Genomic DNA, 13,843 nt, shown 5'->3' with positions numbered 1-13,843 from the left:
CCCTCACTAGTGCCTAGAAGCAATTCTGCTGAAGAACATCAAATGAGTATTTTCCAAATTTGCAGTGAAAAACCATAATGAAAATCACAGCCCTTAGAAAAATAAAAGGCTTGGCATAACAGGACATAAATTCAAATTCCTGCACAAGGAACCGGGTCCGGACACCCACTTTGCATCAAAAGAATTGAAGGAGAACAGTCAACAATGAACTTGAGAAGATATTTATTTTGAGAACATCAACTTGCACATTATACAAAAAATTGACAAATTCACCAAGAACATCTATGAAATGCTGTGGGGTCTTTTTCCCTAAAGTATTAACAAAATCACTTTCCAAAGGGTAAGAGTCGAGGAAACCAAAGGTAGGCACATTTGTTCCAGTCTGTCTGCAGAAAAGTGTGATTGAAAACTTTATCCCTGTCTTGCTGAGGTATCAAACTGCAAACTTTGGTTATGTCAGAGGGAGACCACGGGAGCCTCCTTGAGGCGTGGCCAATACAAAACGGTTCATAAAAAAGCCAGAATTGGTTATTTTTCATTTCCAGGTAGAAATGCAGTGAAACAAAGAAAAAAAAACCTCCCCAATACACCTACGACTAGGAAACCTGATCCTCTGCAAATCCCCACTAATCACACACAGCTACAGTAATCCACGCTCCCCAAGAATCCGGCTGGCAAGTCCCAACAATTCAGTGCTTATGAAAAAAAGGAGACATTGATGGTGATTCAGAGCCCAAGTCTTCCAGCAAAGGACAAAAGGCACTTAAGAATGGCTTTAGGATATTCCACAATGGCATTTTGGGATAGGGGACAGCGCCTGGCTGAACAAATCCTTCCCTAAGACAAGTCCAGTGAGGTAGTACTTCAAATTGCTCCAACCACTTGGCTCTAAGCAAGCAGCCTTCTGGTTCTGAGATACAAAATTAGCAGGAAATGGCTTTTTGTCAAACGTATAAAACCCAGTTCTTACAAAAAAATAGCAAAAAACCCACTTGTGGTACAAAGCCAGAAACCATCTTGTACAAATTGAGTATCAAAATGCTGCCAAGGTGATGCACAAGTCTACCTTGATGGCCAAATCCCCAGACAGTGAAGATTGTTCTAGCAACCAAGCCATTTCTGGAATAAAAAATAAACATAAAAGGGGCACAGGGGCACTCTGAGAACTTTCCTCATCATTAGCAGCCTCACCGGAAGCACTTTCAGTCCATTAGAAACAAATAATTCTGTGCTGATAAATGGCAGGTTTGAGGGGATGAAAAAAAATTTAAAAATGCAAAGTTCAACACAGAGAACAAAAACAAAATCCACAAACATACAAAAGGAAAATCCTTGGAGTTTACAGTTAAAAAAAAAAAAAAAACCAACGAGGAAGACTTAAAACCATTTTTGCGGGGCGGGGGGGGGCGGGAGGAAACACAGACTATGTTGGGTTTTTTTTGTCTGTTTGTTTTAAATTAAGCCCGGGGGTGATGTGGGGAGGGAGAAGTGCTTTGGGGGATCACCGGCCGCTGCCGTAGCCGGGGAAGAGCTGGGCCAGGACACTCTGCAGGGCCTCGTTCACCTCCATGCTGTAAGCACGGCCCAGCTCGTAGCGACACGCCGGGCAGCTGAACACCGAGGCCTTGAAGGACCTGTCCAGGCAGTCCTGGGGACAGAAGCCAGCACGGGGGTCAGGGACAGGGACAGGGGTCACTTGGCACAGCCCCAACCCTGCTGGGAACGGCCCAGGGGGAACAGGAGCACTGCTCTCCAACTGAGAGTGTTCCTGCTGGACACTGCGCACATCAGGGAGTTCCAATCCCTTAAAGCCCCCCAGGGCCAGCCCTGCCATGGCAGGGACACCGCCCACTGTCCCAGGCTGCTCCAGCCCGGCCTGGGCACTGCCAGGGATCCAGGGGCAGCCCCAGCAAACCTGGGAATTCCACTGCGGGGCCTGCCCACCGTCCCAGGGAACAATCCCTTCCCAACAGCCCAGCCCAGCAGAGCCCCGCCCAGCAGAGCCCCGCCCAGCCCCACCCCACCCAGCCCAACAGAGCCCCGCCCCACCCAGCCCCACCCAGCCCAGCCCAACAGAGCCCCGCCCAGCCCACCTTGCAGACGTTGTGCTGGCACACGGTGGTGACGGGCCGGAACACGACCTCCTGACAGCAAATACACAGAAAAGCCTCCTCCACTTTATTCAGAAATTTCTGCCGAGAGAAGGTTTCGATCAGTTTAGTGCTGAAAGACACAGCGATTAACCCAAACCCCCACCGTTACATGCAAGGGATTACTTTGATCAGAGAAAGATTCTCAACAAATCTGAACATGCAAAACCTGTCCCGTTAAACCTGCTGGGGGTGTTTCCACTAAAACAAGATGATTTTAGGTCTGAGGCTGTTGTTTTCCTCAGCCAAGGGTTTGTGTCTGGGGGCAGCACAACTACAGATGGGGAGAAGCCCAACGTACCGGTCCATCCTTGAGAGCCTCTAGGACTTCATTCCACAGTTTTTCGTTGGCTTCATCACTTTTTATAAGAGATTTCTGCTGGGATGTCAGCTTGTATGGCTCAACTTTAGTTTTCTTCGGAGTCCCTGCTGGAGAGCTGACGAGTTTTTCCTCCCCACCTGGCAGAAAATGCAAAGATTTCTTAAAAAACCAACCAAAAAACCACCAGAAAAGAGTAACCAAGTAAAATGCACAAAAACCTTCAAGGCTTTCTATATCCACTTGCCTACTCCACAAACCTGCTGATTTCCTTTTCCTCTTCCCTTTCCCGGGGCTATCAAACTCATCATCTTCATTATTTTCTTTTTCCTTATCTTTGTTTGCAACAGCTTCCAAATATCCTTCAGGATACTGCAGGGAAACAAACCAAAGAGCATCAATGCAAACACAACGGGTCAGACTTGCAGACCAAGACAGGTCCAAGGGTGACCCTCTGGGGAACTGCTCCAGGGGCAGTTTTAATCTATTTTAAGCAACAGATCCCTGCTATAGGGAAGCACTTCACAGCCTACAGCAATGCCACGCAGAAAAAAAAAAGTGAGTTTTGTCCCTTTAGCCTCCTGATGTACAAAAACAAACGACCCAGCAGACTGGAAGCATTTACGTCCCCCTTAGTCTCGACTTTTAGCTAAGGATCATCCTCAGGAAGAACATGTAACAGAGAAACCCCTGCTCTCCGTCAAGTTCAGAGTCCAGGGCACGTCCCAAGGCAGTACCTGCATTGTCAGGCCGAGCTTTTTCATCCTGTCCTTCCCCTCCTTGGTCCAGGGAGCAGGTTCTTCATCGTCCCTCCTGAGCAGGTAACGCCACACCAGAAACCCGGATTTCCCCGTCTCGGGCCAGTACTTCACCACCTGACAAACCCACAGCAAGTCCACCACGCTGCGCAAAGGCCGCCGGCCATCAGCACGGCCCCTTTCCCGGGCTCAGGAGGGCAGCCCAGCCCCGCTCACCTTGTAGATGCCGTCGTATCTGTTGCCCTCCAGGGGCGCGTACTTGCTGTGCTTGCCGCCCTTGACGTTCCTGACCACGCGCACCGGCTTCCCCGCGCGCCAGTCCTTGGCCTCCGCCCCGTGCTTCTCGTTGATGGGGGCGCTGCAGTTCAGGGCCAGCGCCCTGCAGGGAAGGCACAGCTCAGGGCCGGTCTGCTGCGTGCCCCGTGCGACGCTGGCAGCCTGCACCCAGCCGTGGGGGCACCTTTTAGACGGCTGATTGCTCGTGCCATTGCCCCAGTGCAGCAGCCCACATCGCCCCCTCCACTCGAGTCCAGGCTCAGCTGTGACAGTGACGGCTCAGAATTACAGAGGGTCTGGGCTCCCAAGGTGACCAGTGGCTGCAAAGGTCTCCAGGAGAGAGCAGAAGAACTCCTGCACCGATTTACTGCTCTGTTCCTTAACTTCCAGCCACTACTGCCCGTGACACCAACAGCACTCACAGTTCTGTCCCATTACAGTGCACTGAGAGGAGCATTCCCACCGTGCAACTGACCTGCAGCCTAAACCGCAGCCCAGCCCCAGTTCTGGCCTTTTCTCTGCTTAGCCAGCTTCCCTGGATGCAAACAGCCCCAGCAAGCCCTCGTGCCGAGGGCAGGATGGGGCCCCCAGGTTCCCACCTGTTCATGTTGGTGAGTTTCTGGTCACAGGACTGCTCTGCCGTGCGCTTGTTCCCGGACAGGTCTCGGCCCCCGCTCCCCGTGTAGGTGAAGGAATTCCCATGATCCTGAAATGAACACGGGTGGTTTTGACACAGTCACAAAAAGAATTCAACAAAAGCAGAAAAGTCTTTCGATCAGGCAGGTTTAGCAGGACACTCTCAACAAAAGAAAAGGTGCTTCCTGTATTCAAGCTCCAGACTGGGCCAGTCTCTGGCCAGGGTGACAATGTTGTCTCGTCACCCCCTGAGCAGCCCAGGCTCACACAGGGTCTGCTGGAAGGGAACAGCTGGCAGCACAGCCCATGGGACCGCTCAAACTGTGGGTGTACTGCAGACCCTGGGAAGTCTGAACTCTGGGATCAAAAGCTGACACAGGGATATCAAAGTGGGTGTGGATGACCCTGCGGCTCAGGTTGGCACAGATCACTGCAGCTCTTCCTTGCCTCATTTGCTTCTGAGGGAAACAGGTGAAGCTGGGGAAGCGTTTGGTGTAGAGTGTAAAAAGCAACGAAGGCCAAGCCCTTGTTTAAACAAGTTCATTTGGCTCTGTGCATAAATGACCAGAATCCACTCACGATGTCATCTTCGTATCCTCCTGCCAGCACCAAGGAATAGGCCCCATCGTTGCTCCTGCCGTGGATCCCTGCCACGTGGGGCCTGTGCACCCCGGACTCGCTCACCTGCAGACAAAAGCGGCTTTGGAGGCACCTGCCCTCATCTCAGCAGCCGCGCACAGCCCTGCGCCTGCAGCTGAACCAACTGTGCTACCTCACACTTGCTTCCCGCCCGTCACAGGGGGAAGCTGCTCTCACCATCATCCTCCAAAAAGCTCCAGGCAGAAGGAAGAAACATAAAAATGGCACTGAGTGTATCAGTAAATTGAAGACATGGATGAGGTTTGTGGTGCAAATCTAACTATTTGGATATTTCTTACTGCAACTGCTTATTAAAAGGCTCCAGGTATTTAGGAATAATACAGATACTAAATATTTACAAAGTTTTGAAAGAGCTGTAATAGCAAGCTTCCCTCAATACTTGAAAACAAGATCTGGACAGGCCAGTGCTTTTTTCTGCCCCAACTTTCTGCCAGGATGAGAAACCTTCTGTTTCATCTACGGATATTTGAGACACCCTTGCCAGGGCACACTACACACCTCCAGGACAAACTACTGGGAACAAATCTGTTTGCTTTGGGGTTTTTGAGTTACAAAAAGAGCCCAAAATCAAAATAACCCAGCAGCTGACGAGCCCCAACAATGCAGCATTAGTGATGGAACACTTGGTGCAGACAAAGCCAGAATTCTTTTCCTTCTGCACTTCCACACATCCAGTGACACCCACATTCCCACGGGAACTGGTTCAGGTTTCCTGTAGGAGCTGGATCATTCCCATTTCTCCCCAGAGTAGGTCAGGCCAGGGTTCAGCTTCCTACCTGAACTCTGAATTTCCACATGGTGCCCACAGGGATGCCAGGAATTGGTCCGTAGTGGTTGGAGGGGACGATGGTGCATTCCTTGGTGCGCCCCACACACGCCATGCCCTGGGCAGAGAGCAGGGTCAGCCAGGGCCCAAAGGAACAGACACAATTCCAAGTAAAACAGCTTTGGACTGACCTTGCCCCAGTCTCTCCGGGAGGAGGAATTAGCAGACGCCATCTTTTGTTTCTTTTTACTTTCTTTTAATTTCTCTCCTGCTAAAACCACCTCACTTGCATCATTTCGACATTCGGGGCAATACCTAAAGTCATTGAAAATTAACAAGCAGCAAAGCCTTCAGTTAGGAGCATTTCCTCCAAACACAGTGAGTCATGTTACAATTTCCCCACGTGAAACCAGACAGGACATGGAAACGCTCTCCATACTGGAATCTGACCTACAACAGCTCCTGTCCTTGCACCAGGCACTGCAGATGTGCCAGGAAAGAGCTGTGTCACAAAATCATTGCATCCAGGGTCGAAACAGGGCAGGGGGAACAAACCAGAGCATTTCACTGACTCTGTGTCTATCGGAAGATGCATTTCAGCATCCACATCTCTCAGAGTGCACATCTCATGTACAAACCAGCCTGATGTGAGGATGGAGCCTGCCTGCAGCGACCCACAAAAGCCTCTGCACAGCCGAAGCCTCCCAACATCAAGTTCTCATTGCTCCTCTCTGAATCCCAGGCTGGTTTGGGTTGGAAGGACCTTAAAGCTCATCTTGTTCCACCCCCTGCCAAGGCAGGGACACCTTCCACTATCCCAGGTTGCTCCAAGCCCTGGCCTCAGGCAGGTACACAAAAAAGGCATCTAGATCCCAAAACTAGGAAAAGGACTGTGCAAGCCACTGGCTTAAAACGATTCTCATTAAGCTCAAGAAAAGTTTTACCAAAAAAACCCTCCCAAAGCACACCCCTGTACAGCCACTGCAAAGGGCAGCCCTCACTCCCTGCTCCTAACCAGATGTAACTGGGACCCCCCAGACCTCGTGAGAACCTACCAGTCCTCATCTGGGATCCTGCTGAGGGGAGGGTTGAGGCAGTAGATGTGGAAGGCCATGTCACACTCGTCACACATGAGCTGCTTGTCCGGGTCCTGCTTTCCCCCACAGATGTGACAGGCACAGACCCTGCAGGTCTTGTTGGGGTTGTCCTTGCAGGCTTTACACACGGGGCCGCTCTGTCCTGTGGGCGAACGCAAAGCACGCTCAGCCGGTGCCAAGAGCCACTGGAAACGGTCCCAGAGGCACCAGTAATTGTGCCCTGGAACTGCTAAAGCTTTGATCCTCACAGAGACAACTGGCAGGGCAGCACAAGGTAAGACACACACGCAAGAACTCCACATCACACTCACGTTTCGGGGTACCAGAACTGATGGGAGAGGCAGTGCCTGGCTCTTCAATTTTGTAGATTTCATCCACTAATATAATCGTGCAGTCGTTCAAGGAATCACCAGGTTCCCTAGAAGAAGTTGAGAAAAGAGATCAAAGTTTGGAAGTATCCCAGAGCTTGAGTTCACAGCTGGGCATGCATCAGACTGCTCTGGCATTAAAAATCAAATCATTTTCATGCAATTAGAATTAACCCCCTCTCGTCTTAGGGAGAATCCAGGCACTTGTAGCATTTCAATTATCAAGAATGACTGTTCCCCCTGCCCCCAAATACATTTCAGACTAACCCTTCTCATATTTTATGGTTAAAAAGTCAAAAACACTGTGCTGAGAGGAAAAAGGAGGAATATTCTGGTAACCCAATGAAAATTACCTGAAATTAAAAAAAAAATATATCCTTTTCTTCCTGAAGTTGAGAGTCTCCTTCAGGAGAGAACTGGAATAATTTTTCATCCCCTTTATAAAGTGGGAGTTCATTCTACATCATCCTATCTCCAGAAAACATTACACTGCAGTTTTTGTAAAGCTGCTGTGGATAATTAACACACAAACAATAATTTGCCTCATGGTGAATATAGGGCTTTGCATCCTTTCAGCATCAGGTGAATCCATGGATCAGCATTCCCTCAGTGTCCAATTCCTCAGGGGAAGTTAATCAGACTTGCAGAATGCTGAAGTTAATCACCCAAAAAAGGACAGGCCACTTTTCACCCATCCCCAGCACTACACTTGCAGCATTCCTTGCCAGCAGAGTCACTGGGAGCTCAGAAAGCTGAAGCAGAGTGGGGGATTCCATTAATTCCACGTGAACAGCTCTTACCCAAGCAGTATCTTCGCATTGAGCTCCCTGGTCATTTTTGTTTCCCTTTTCTGCAGGATCTCAGCATCGTACCAGAATCCTCTCTCCTTGGGCTCGTCAGGGTTGTAGTTGACCATGACCACCTGCCCCACCTCCAGCTGGTGCCACTTGAGGATGGTCCGCGCCCGAGCCCGCACGTTGCTGGAGCTCATCTGCACCACCCCGTTCTCTGGGTAACTTGAAGAGGGACAGAACAAAAATCACATTGGACACCAGTTCTGAGGAGTCACTGGGGACGTGCAGACAGCTTGGTTTTGCTGTGCAGCACTAGAATACCATCAAAAATCAAAAGTCTCCTCCCACACAGACACGGCCAGAACCAACCAGTCTGACGTTGCTACCATTGCCTCCCTTTAGCACCGGGACACCAGCACTTCCTATCAATGCTGGTATCCATAAAAACACGATTCCAGCCCCCTGGGATCCCAACTGCAAAACAGCCCTGCAGTTGCCAGGGCTCAGTGACATAATTACTGCCCAGCTCTGTTTTAACTTGTGCAGAATCCACAATAAAACTTCCCACCAACATCACGACCCGAATGACTTTACTGGCCAAGGAGGCAACAAAACAAAACTCACTCATCGTATTTCACATGATAAATTACATCTTCTTCAGGGACAGCTGTGGGCTGGTCAGGATCTGGGCAGCTCTCAGCTGACTCACTGGAGGGTTTTTTCCTGGTCACGTTCACCACCGTGGCTTCAAACCACGCTCCCATGTCCGTGTCCCGAGCATCCACCAAGTCATTGATCTGCACAGAGCAAAGAGCACAGCTCACCAAAGGGGATTTGCAAATGAGGCATTCATTTCCCACCTACTTGAAGATTTAACCACCTCAAGAACTGCACCATTATCAAGATATTTAACTGATGACCTTAAAAATTAAGATTTCCTCTGCTTTCCTGGTCCTGTTGTGCAGCCCTGCAGCCCTGCTTAGGCTGAATTTGGAAGGTTATAAATCCATTCTACACCAGCACATGTAAACCCAGCCTTGTTAGCGAGGCCAAACCGTTACTGGTTAGTCTGTAACAGAGTCTCAAAGGGTCTTGCTCATAACCTGGCAAAGACATCACCAGATCTGTAATAAAAGCCATTGAAACAGAGAAGTAAAGTTATTCTGAACAGCTGCTCAAGATTTTCTTTTGTCCATTCAAGAAAGTTTCAGCTTTGACAAATGTAGTGACTCCAAGCAAAAATATTGGGAAAATTTGTAAAAAAATCAAAGCAGACACTCTGAATGCCTTTTTTTTTTTTTTTAATCAGTTAATGTATTGTAGTTTTAGTCCAAAGGACAAAATGAAAAAAAAATGAAGTATTTTGACCTACAGCATGTTGCATTGAATTGGTTTGTGGGTTGGTTGGTATTTTTGTCTTTATTGTTGGAGGGCTTGAGAGGAAGAAAGGAAGTGCCCACACAATTGGGGTATGAAAGATTCTCCAGCGCAGAGAACAATTCCCCGGCAAGGCGCGGGTCTGGGGGCTCCCAGGCGCCGAGGACCCACCTTGTAGAGGCCGAAGCAGGGGTGGCTCCAGTGGGGCTGGGCTGCCGTGCCGGGCTGTCCCTCCAGCTCCAGGGCCCCCTCCCCGTTGTGGGAGCTTTTGTCGGACTCGCTGGGGCCGGAGCCGCAGCCGGAGTCGGTGTCCGAGAGCTCGGGGTCCTTGTCCTTGCTCCCCGCAGGCGGCACGGCCGGGCTTTGTCTGACCAGCAGCTGAACAATATCGTTCAGGCCCACGCTGTAATCGAACAGGGAGTGCCCGTCTTCCATCTGCAGGGAAAGCACCGAAACCATCTGGCCACGGGCTCCACGGGGCCGCCGCGACACCCACCGCGCTCAGGGCGGCTCAGCCCGCCAGCGCGCACCACGTGGCCCCGGAACCATTATCAGCCACCCCGAGCCCCTCTTCCCTCCCGGTCCTGCCCTGTCCAGCCACCCCACAGTCCGCAGCAGCAGGGCTTCCATGCTGCCCTGGACTCGCTGCCCAGCCTCTGTGAGATCTGGGGAAGTTTGCAGCACGTTCCCTAAAAACATCAATTAAACAACCACAGACCCCCCACGCTCCCGTCAGGATTCAAAGATAATTCCACATGACCTACAAACTCCGAGGGAAGCCATTTCTTCCTCAATTCAGACACATCCCAAATGCTAATGCAGACTGTCTTTATATTTTAATTGTGTGTGATCCAGATCATTGCCACACCATCCCCATTAATCGTAGCATTAAGCAGAAGCCAGAGTTAAGCACACATTTTTTCCATTGAAAGCAAAATCAAGAAAGATCCAATTCAACTTGAAACTACCCAATGGCTCTTTGGCGTAGCCAGGCGTGCCCTCATTTCACACCCTCTCTAAATCTAAGAGTTTATTTGGCAAGTCTGGCACGGTCTGTAGTCAAATCAAGACCCTGTCCCTGCAAAAAGAGAAGTGCAGAGGGAGAGAGAGGTTCCTCAGCAACCTCTCAAGAGCTCTGAGGAGCACAAGCACTTCAGAGTTAACACGCAAGGCTGGAGCCCACGGAGCAGTCAGAAGTTCAGACAAGCTTCCCCACATATTTAAGGTCTGACTAAGAAATTATACAGGAAATGATCATCCCCTTCCAGTCCACACCACCAGAAAAAGCAATCCCTGGAGCTTTGTTCTCTATCAGGGGGAAGCAGAGCAAAACCACAAAAATTTACACTTCACAGGAATCACTATGATAATTCGATTCTGATTTATGGCATCAAATGGCTCTGGAACAATCCCTGGAAATCTGACTGCACAGGAAGAGGTCTGAGCTTTTTGCTGGTTCAGAGATGAAAACTCCTCGAGATGCATAAGAACACACCAGAAATCGGTTGTTTCTTCTCAGCCAAGACACAGTGTCACAAACATGGGGACGCCACCAGCAGAGGACACAGTGACAACAGGTGCAAAGCGAAATGGAAGAGCACAGGAACGGGACAGGAAACCACAGGAGCTCAAAGCACAGCCAGAGAGAAGAGCCCGAGACAAACCGAACAAAGGGGGCAGGTTCCGACTAACAGCTCATTTTCTAACCCCATCCAGGAGTGGAACATTTGCAGGGATTCCAACAGCCAGACAAAGCACAACGGGCACAAGGGCTGAGAGGGGCTGGATCACCCTGGGGAACGTTCCTGAGCCGAGGACCACTGAACTGCGGCAGGGATTCCCTTTGCAGGGCAAGGGCATCCTGGTGAGGAGTCACCACTGCGGAGAACGTTTAACCCTGGCTGTCTGCACAGACTGCAGGGTGAGGCTGACAGGTGGCACCTGCCCTGGACCAACCCCCCTTTACCACTTAATTTACAACACAAATGGGTCATTAACGCGTCCAGATCTACTCTAACCCGACAGAAAGGCGCGTTACACCCAACAGCCCTTCAGGGAGGTTACGCCATCCTACGAGCCTCTTCCTACGCCAGAGCTGGTACCTGAGCTTAGGCTGAGCCTAGTCCAGGTGTATTTCCATGTCCTACAGCCACACCTGCTAATTACAGAGTACAGTTAGCTCAAGACAGCCTAAAACAGAAAAGCAGCTAGAACAAAACCTGTCCATCTCCAGCCAACTCAGCACCCCGCTGCTTTTCCTGGAATTAATCCTGTCATCAACCAAACACCAGAGCAGGAGTTTCTCTAGCACGAAGGTTTAGCAGCATAGGACTAGGCAGAATACAGCAATTGTGGTTTAAAATGGTTTTGATTGACTTCAGTGCTAATTCAGTAATGTTATTAACTCACAGGGAAGAAAACAGTTGTACAACAGCAATTGTAAACGTATTATTGAGAATATAATACAGCACTAAGCCACGCGAGTGCTCTGTACGTAGTGAGAATTTGATAACAGAGCTGAAGAACTTCAAAATCATGAGTTGCTTTTCCCAATTCACAAAGAAAAATGAGATCTTTACGGCTTTCAGAGCGGTGAAATTTGCAAGGCTCGAAAACATTAGGCACTTTAAAGACCATAAAATCACTGGTAATTTTCTGACACTTCATAAAGGCGATGTCAAGGCAGAAGAGCAAGACATCAGCTGGGAAACAGTATCGAAAAGTAAGAATAAAGGCGACTCTGCAGCTGCGTCCCCTCCTTGCAAGCCCACGGAAGCCGGGGGTCACTAGATGGCAGCAAAACCCCTCATCTCCACGCAATTAAAATTAAATAAATTAAAACATCCCTCCTCAGCTGGAGGGGAGGACGGGGCCGGGCGGGGGTGTCCGGGCTCCCCGCCGCCGCCGCTCCGAGGCTGTCAATGCCCCCGCCGCGCCGGTACCTGCTTGCCGCGGTAGAAGAGGCGCTGCCGGTGGGGCTCCACGCCGAACACCTCGTGTATCCGCAGGCGCAGCCCCTCCACCTTGGTGAGCTTGGAGAGCGAGTCCACGCGGTGCGTCTGGCTGCCGTCCATGGTGCGCACCTGGATCCACATGGCGCCGGTGCTGCCCCGGGAATGGGACCGCGCTCAGGCGGCGGCACCGGCGGGGCGGGGCCATGCCCGCGCCCGCCCCGCCCTGCCGCCCGCCATTGGCCGCCGGCCCGGCCGGCTCGGCCGCTGATTGGCTGCGGGGAGCAGGCTCCGCCCCCCCACGCGGGAGCCTAACGGCTCGGCTCGCGCCGACCGTATCTCGCGCCACAATTGAAACCCGCCCGCCGCGCCCACGCGCCAAGTCTCGCGCGATCATGCAAATGAGAGAGGGGATAAAGGGGTGGGGGGGGGAAGCGCGTGGTCTTAAAGGGGCCGTCACCGGCGCCCGCCCGCGGCCCCGGCACAGGGCGGACCGGGTCCGGCCGCACACCCACTACACCCACCCCGGGACTGCAGGGGAACCGCGGCGTGTCACAGACCCCCGCCGCGCCCGGACCCGCCCCAGCCCGGCCGCGTCATCCCCGCGCACCCCGCGGGGCGATGCCACTCCCCGGGCCCGCAGGGCACGGGTGCCGCGGGCACCGCCCCTGACGGGCACACCCCCCGTCTCGCGGGCCCGGTAGGGGCGGGGGTCTGTCCCGCTATCGCAGCCCCGAGCGACGCGTCCCCTCCGGGGCACCCGAGCCAGCTGTCACCGCCCGGGCACCGCGGGGCGCTCCCGCCGCTTCCCGCACCGCCCCGACACGGGCGCGGCAGAGAAACCCCCGCGCCCCTCGCTGTCCTTCCGCTCCCGGTGCCACCGGCCGCTCCCGGCCCGCGGCGGGACCGCGATGGGGCGGCGGTGCCGGGGCTGGGGGTCCCGGAGAACTCACCGGGAAGCGGTGCCGGGGCTGGGGGTCCCGGTGGAGTCACCGGGGAGCGGTGCCGGGGCTGGGGGGTCCCGGCGAACTCACCGGGGAGCGGTGCTGGAGCCGGTACCGTGCGCTCTCCGCGGGCTTTGGAGTTTGGCGCGGAAAAGCCCCGTGCGCGCCCCGCGCGCGCCCATTGGCCGCCGCTGGCGGGAACGCGCGGGCGGGGCGGGGCCGCCGCCGCCTCCCGGGGCCGGGGGGGGCCCGGGGGGAAACGGGGTCGGGACAACGCCGCTGGAACCGGGGGAGACAGCGGGGATCCCCCGCCGGCGGCCCGGCCCGGCGCCCCCCGCTCCGCTGCCATGGTGGCGGCAAAACCGCAAATCCTCCAGGGCTCCATCACCCCTCAAGCCCCGGGGCCACGGGCACCGTACCGGTTATTGTCCCAAAACCCGGCCCCCGGTGAGCCCCAGCGGAGCAGGAGACTCCAGTGACTCCCCTATGACAGCCGCCCTTCCCCGAGGTGTCCTGTGCCCCCGGGGGGCTCCGGGAGGGGTCCTGTTCCCCCTGGGGGCTCCAGGCCCTACCCTGATGCGAATAAACCGAATAATCCGAATGATGCGAATAAACCGAATAATCCGAATAACCGAATTCGAATGGACAGAATAATCCGAATAAACCGAAAAATCCGCATCAGGGCTCTAACTCCCCAGGCCGTTAGCTCCACAGGGACTTGTGGCACTGCCGCAGGGCCCCTCTGGT

At 53.0% G+C, this 13,843-nt stretch overlaps 1 protein-coding gene across 2 annotated transcripts; it reads right to left on the bottom strand.

The window, feature by feature from the left end:
* Positions 1-205: 205 nt before the first annotated feature.
* UHRF1 (ubiquitin like with PHD and ring finger domains 1) lies at positions 206-13,233 on the bottom strand. Of its 2 annotated transcripts, none has more exons than XM_066205606.1 (17): positions 13,187-13,233; positions 12,144-12,306; positions 9,373-9,636; positions 8,449-8,621; positions 7,831-8,046; positions 6,974-7,080; positions 6,621-6,804; positions 5,757-5,880; positions 5,576-5,683; positions 4,719-4,823; positions 4,103-4,209; positions 3,444-3,606; positions 3,207-3,344; positions 2,730-2,841; positions 2,452-2,609; positions 2,094-2,192; positions 206-1,648 (listed from the first exon to the last, which is right to left on the bottom strand). In XM_066205606.1, exons 2-17 carry the CDS (start codon positions 12,294-12,296, stop codon positions 1,502-1,504), a joined length of 2,358 nt encoding a protein of 785 aa, XP_066061703.1. In that variant the 5' UTR covers positions 12,297-12,306; positions 13,187-13,233; the 3' UTR covers positions 206-1,501. The 2 variants fall into 2 exon arrangements, with proteins under 2 accessions (XP_066061703.1, XP_066061704.1); XM_066205607.1 differs by having other exon boundaries at positions 13,106-13,194.
* Positions 13,234-13,843: the final 610 nt, after the last annotated feature.

Source organism: Chamaea fasciata, unplaced genomic scaffold (genome assembly GCF_029207755.1).
Source record: "Chamaea fasciata isolate MVZ Bird 193981 ecotype frontalis unplaced genomic scaffold, bChaFas1.0.hap1 SCAF_28, whole genome shotgun sequence".
Lineage (NCBI taxonomy): Eukaryota > Metazoa > Chordata > Aves > Passeriformes > Sylviidae > Chamaea > Chamaea fasciata.
Note: the sequence above shows the minus strand (reverse complement) of the source record. Positions and strands in the feature narration are given on the sequence as shown.

What these genes read in the sequence shown, in the direction of transcription:
- UHRF1 (XM_066205606.1), bottom strand. Translation starts at nt 12,296, where the DNA reads ATGTGGATCCAGGTGCGCACCATGGACGGCAGCCAGACGCACCGCGTG. An exon ending in CCTGCTTCGGCCTCTACAAG is followed by an intron (nt 8,622 to 9,372) that starts GTGGGTCCTCGG and finishes TGCTCTGTGCAG; the next exon opens with ATCAATGACTTGGTGGATGC. An exon ending in GCCAGCACAACGTCTGCAAG is followed by an intron (nt 1,649 to 2,093) that starts GTGGGCTGGGCG and finishes TTCTGTCCCCAG; the next exon opens with GACTGCCTGGACAGGTCCTT.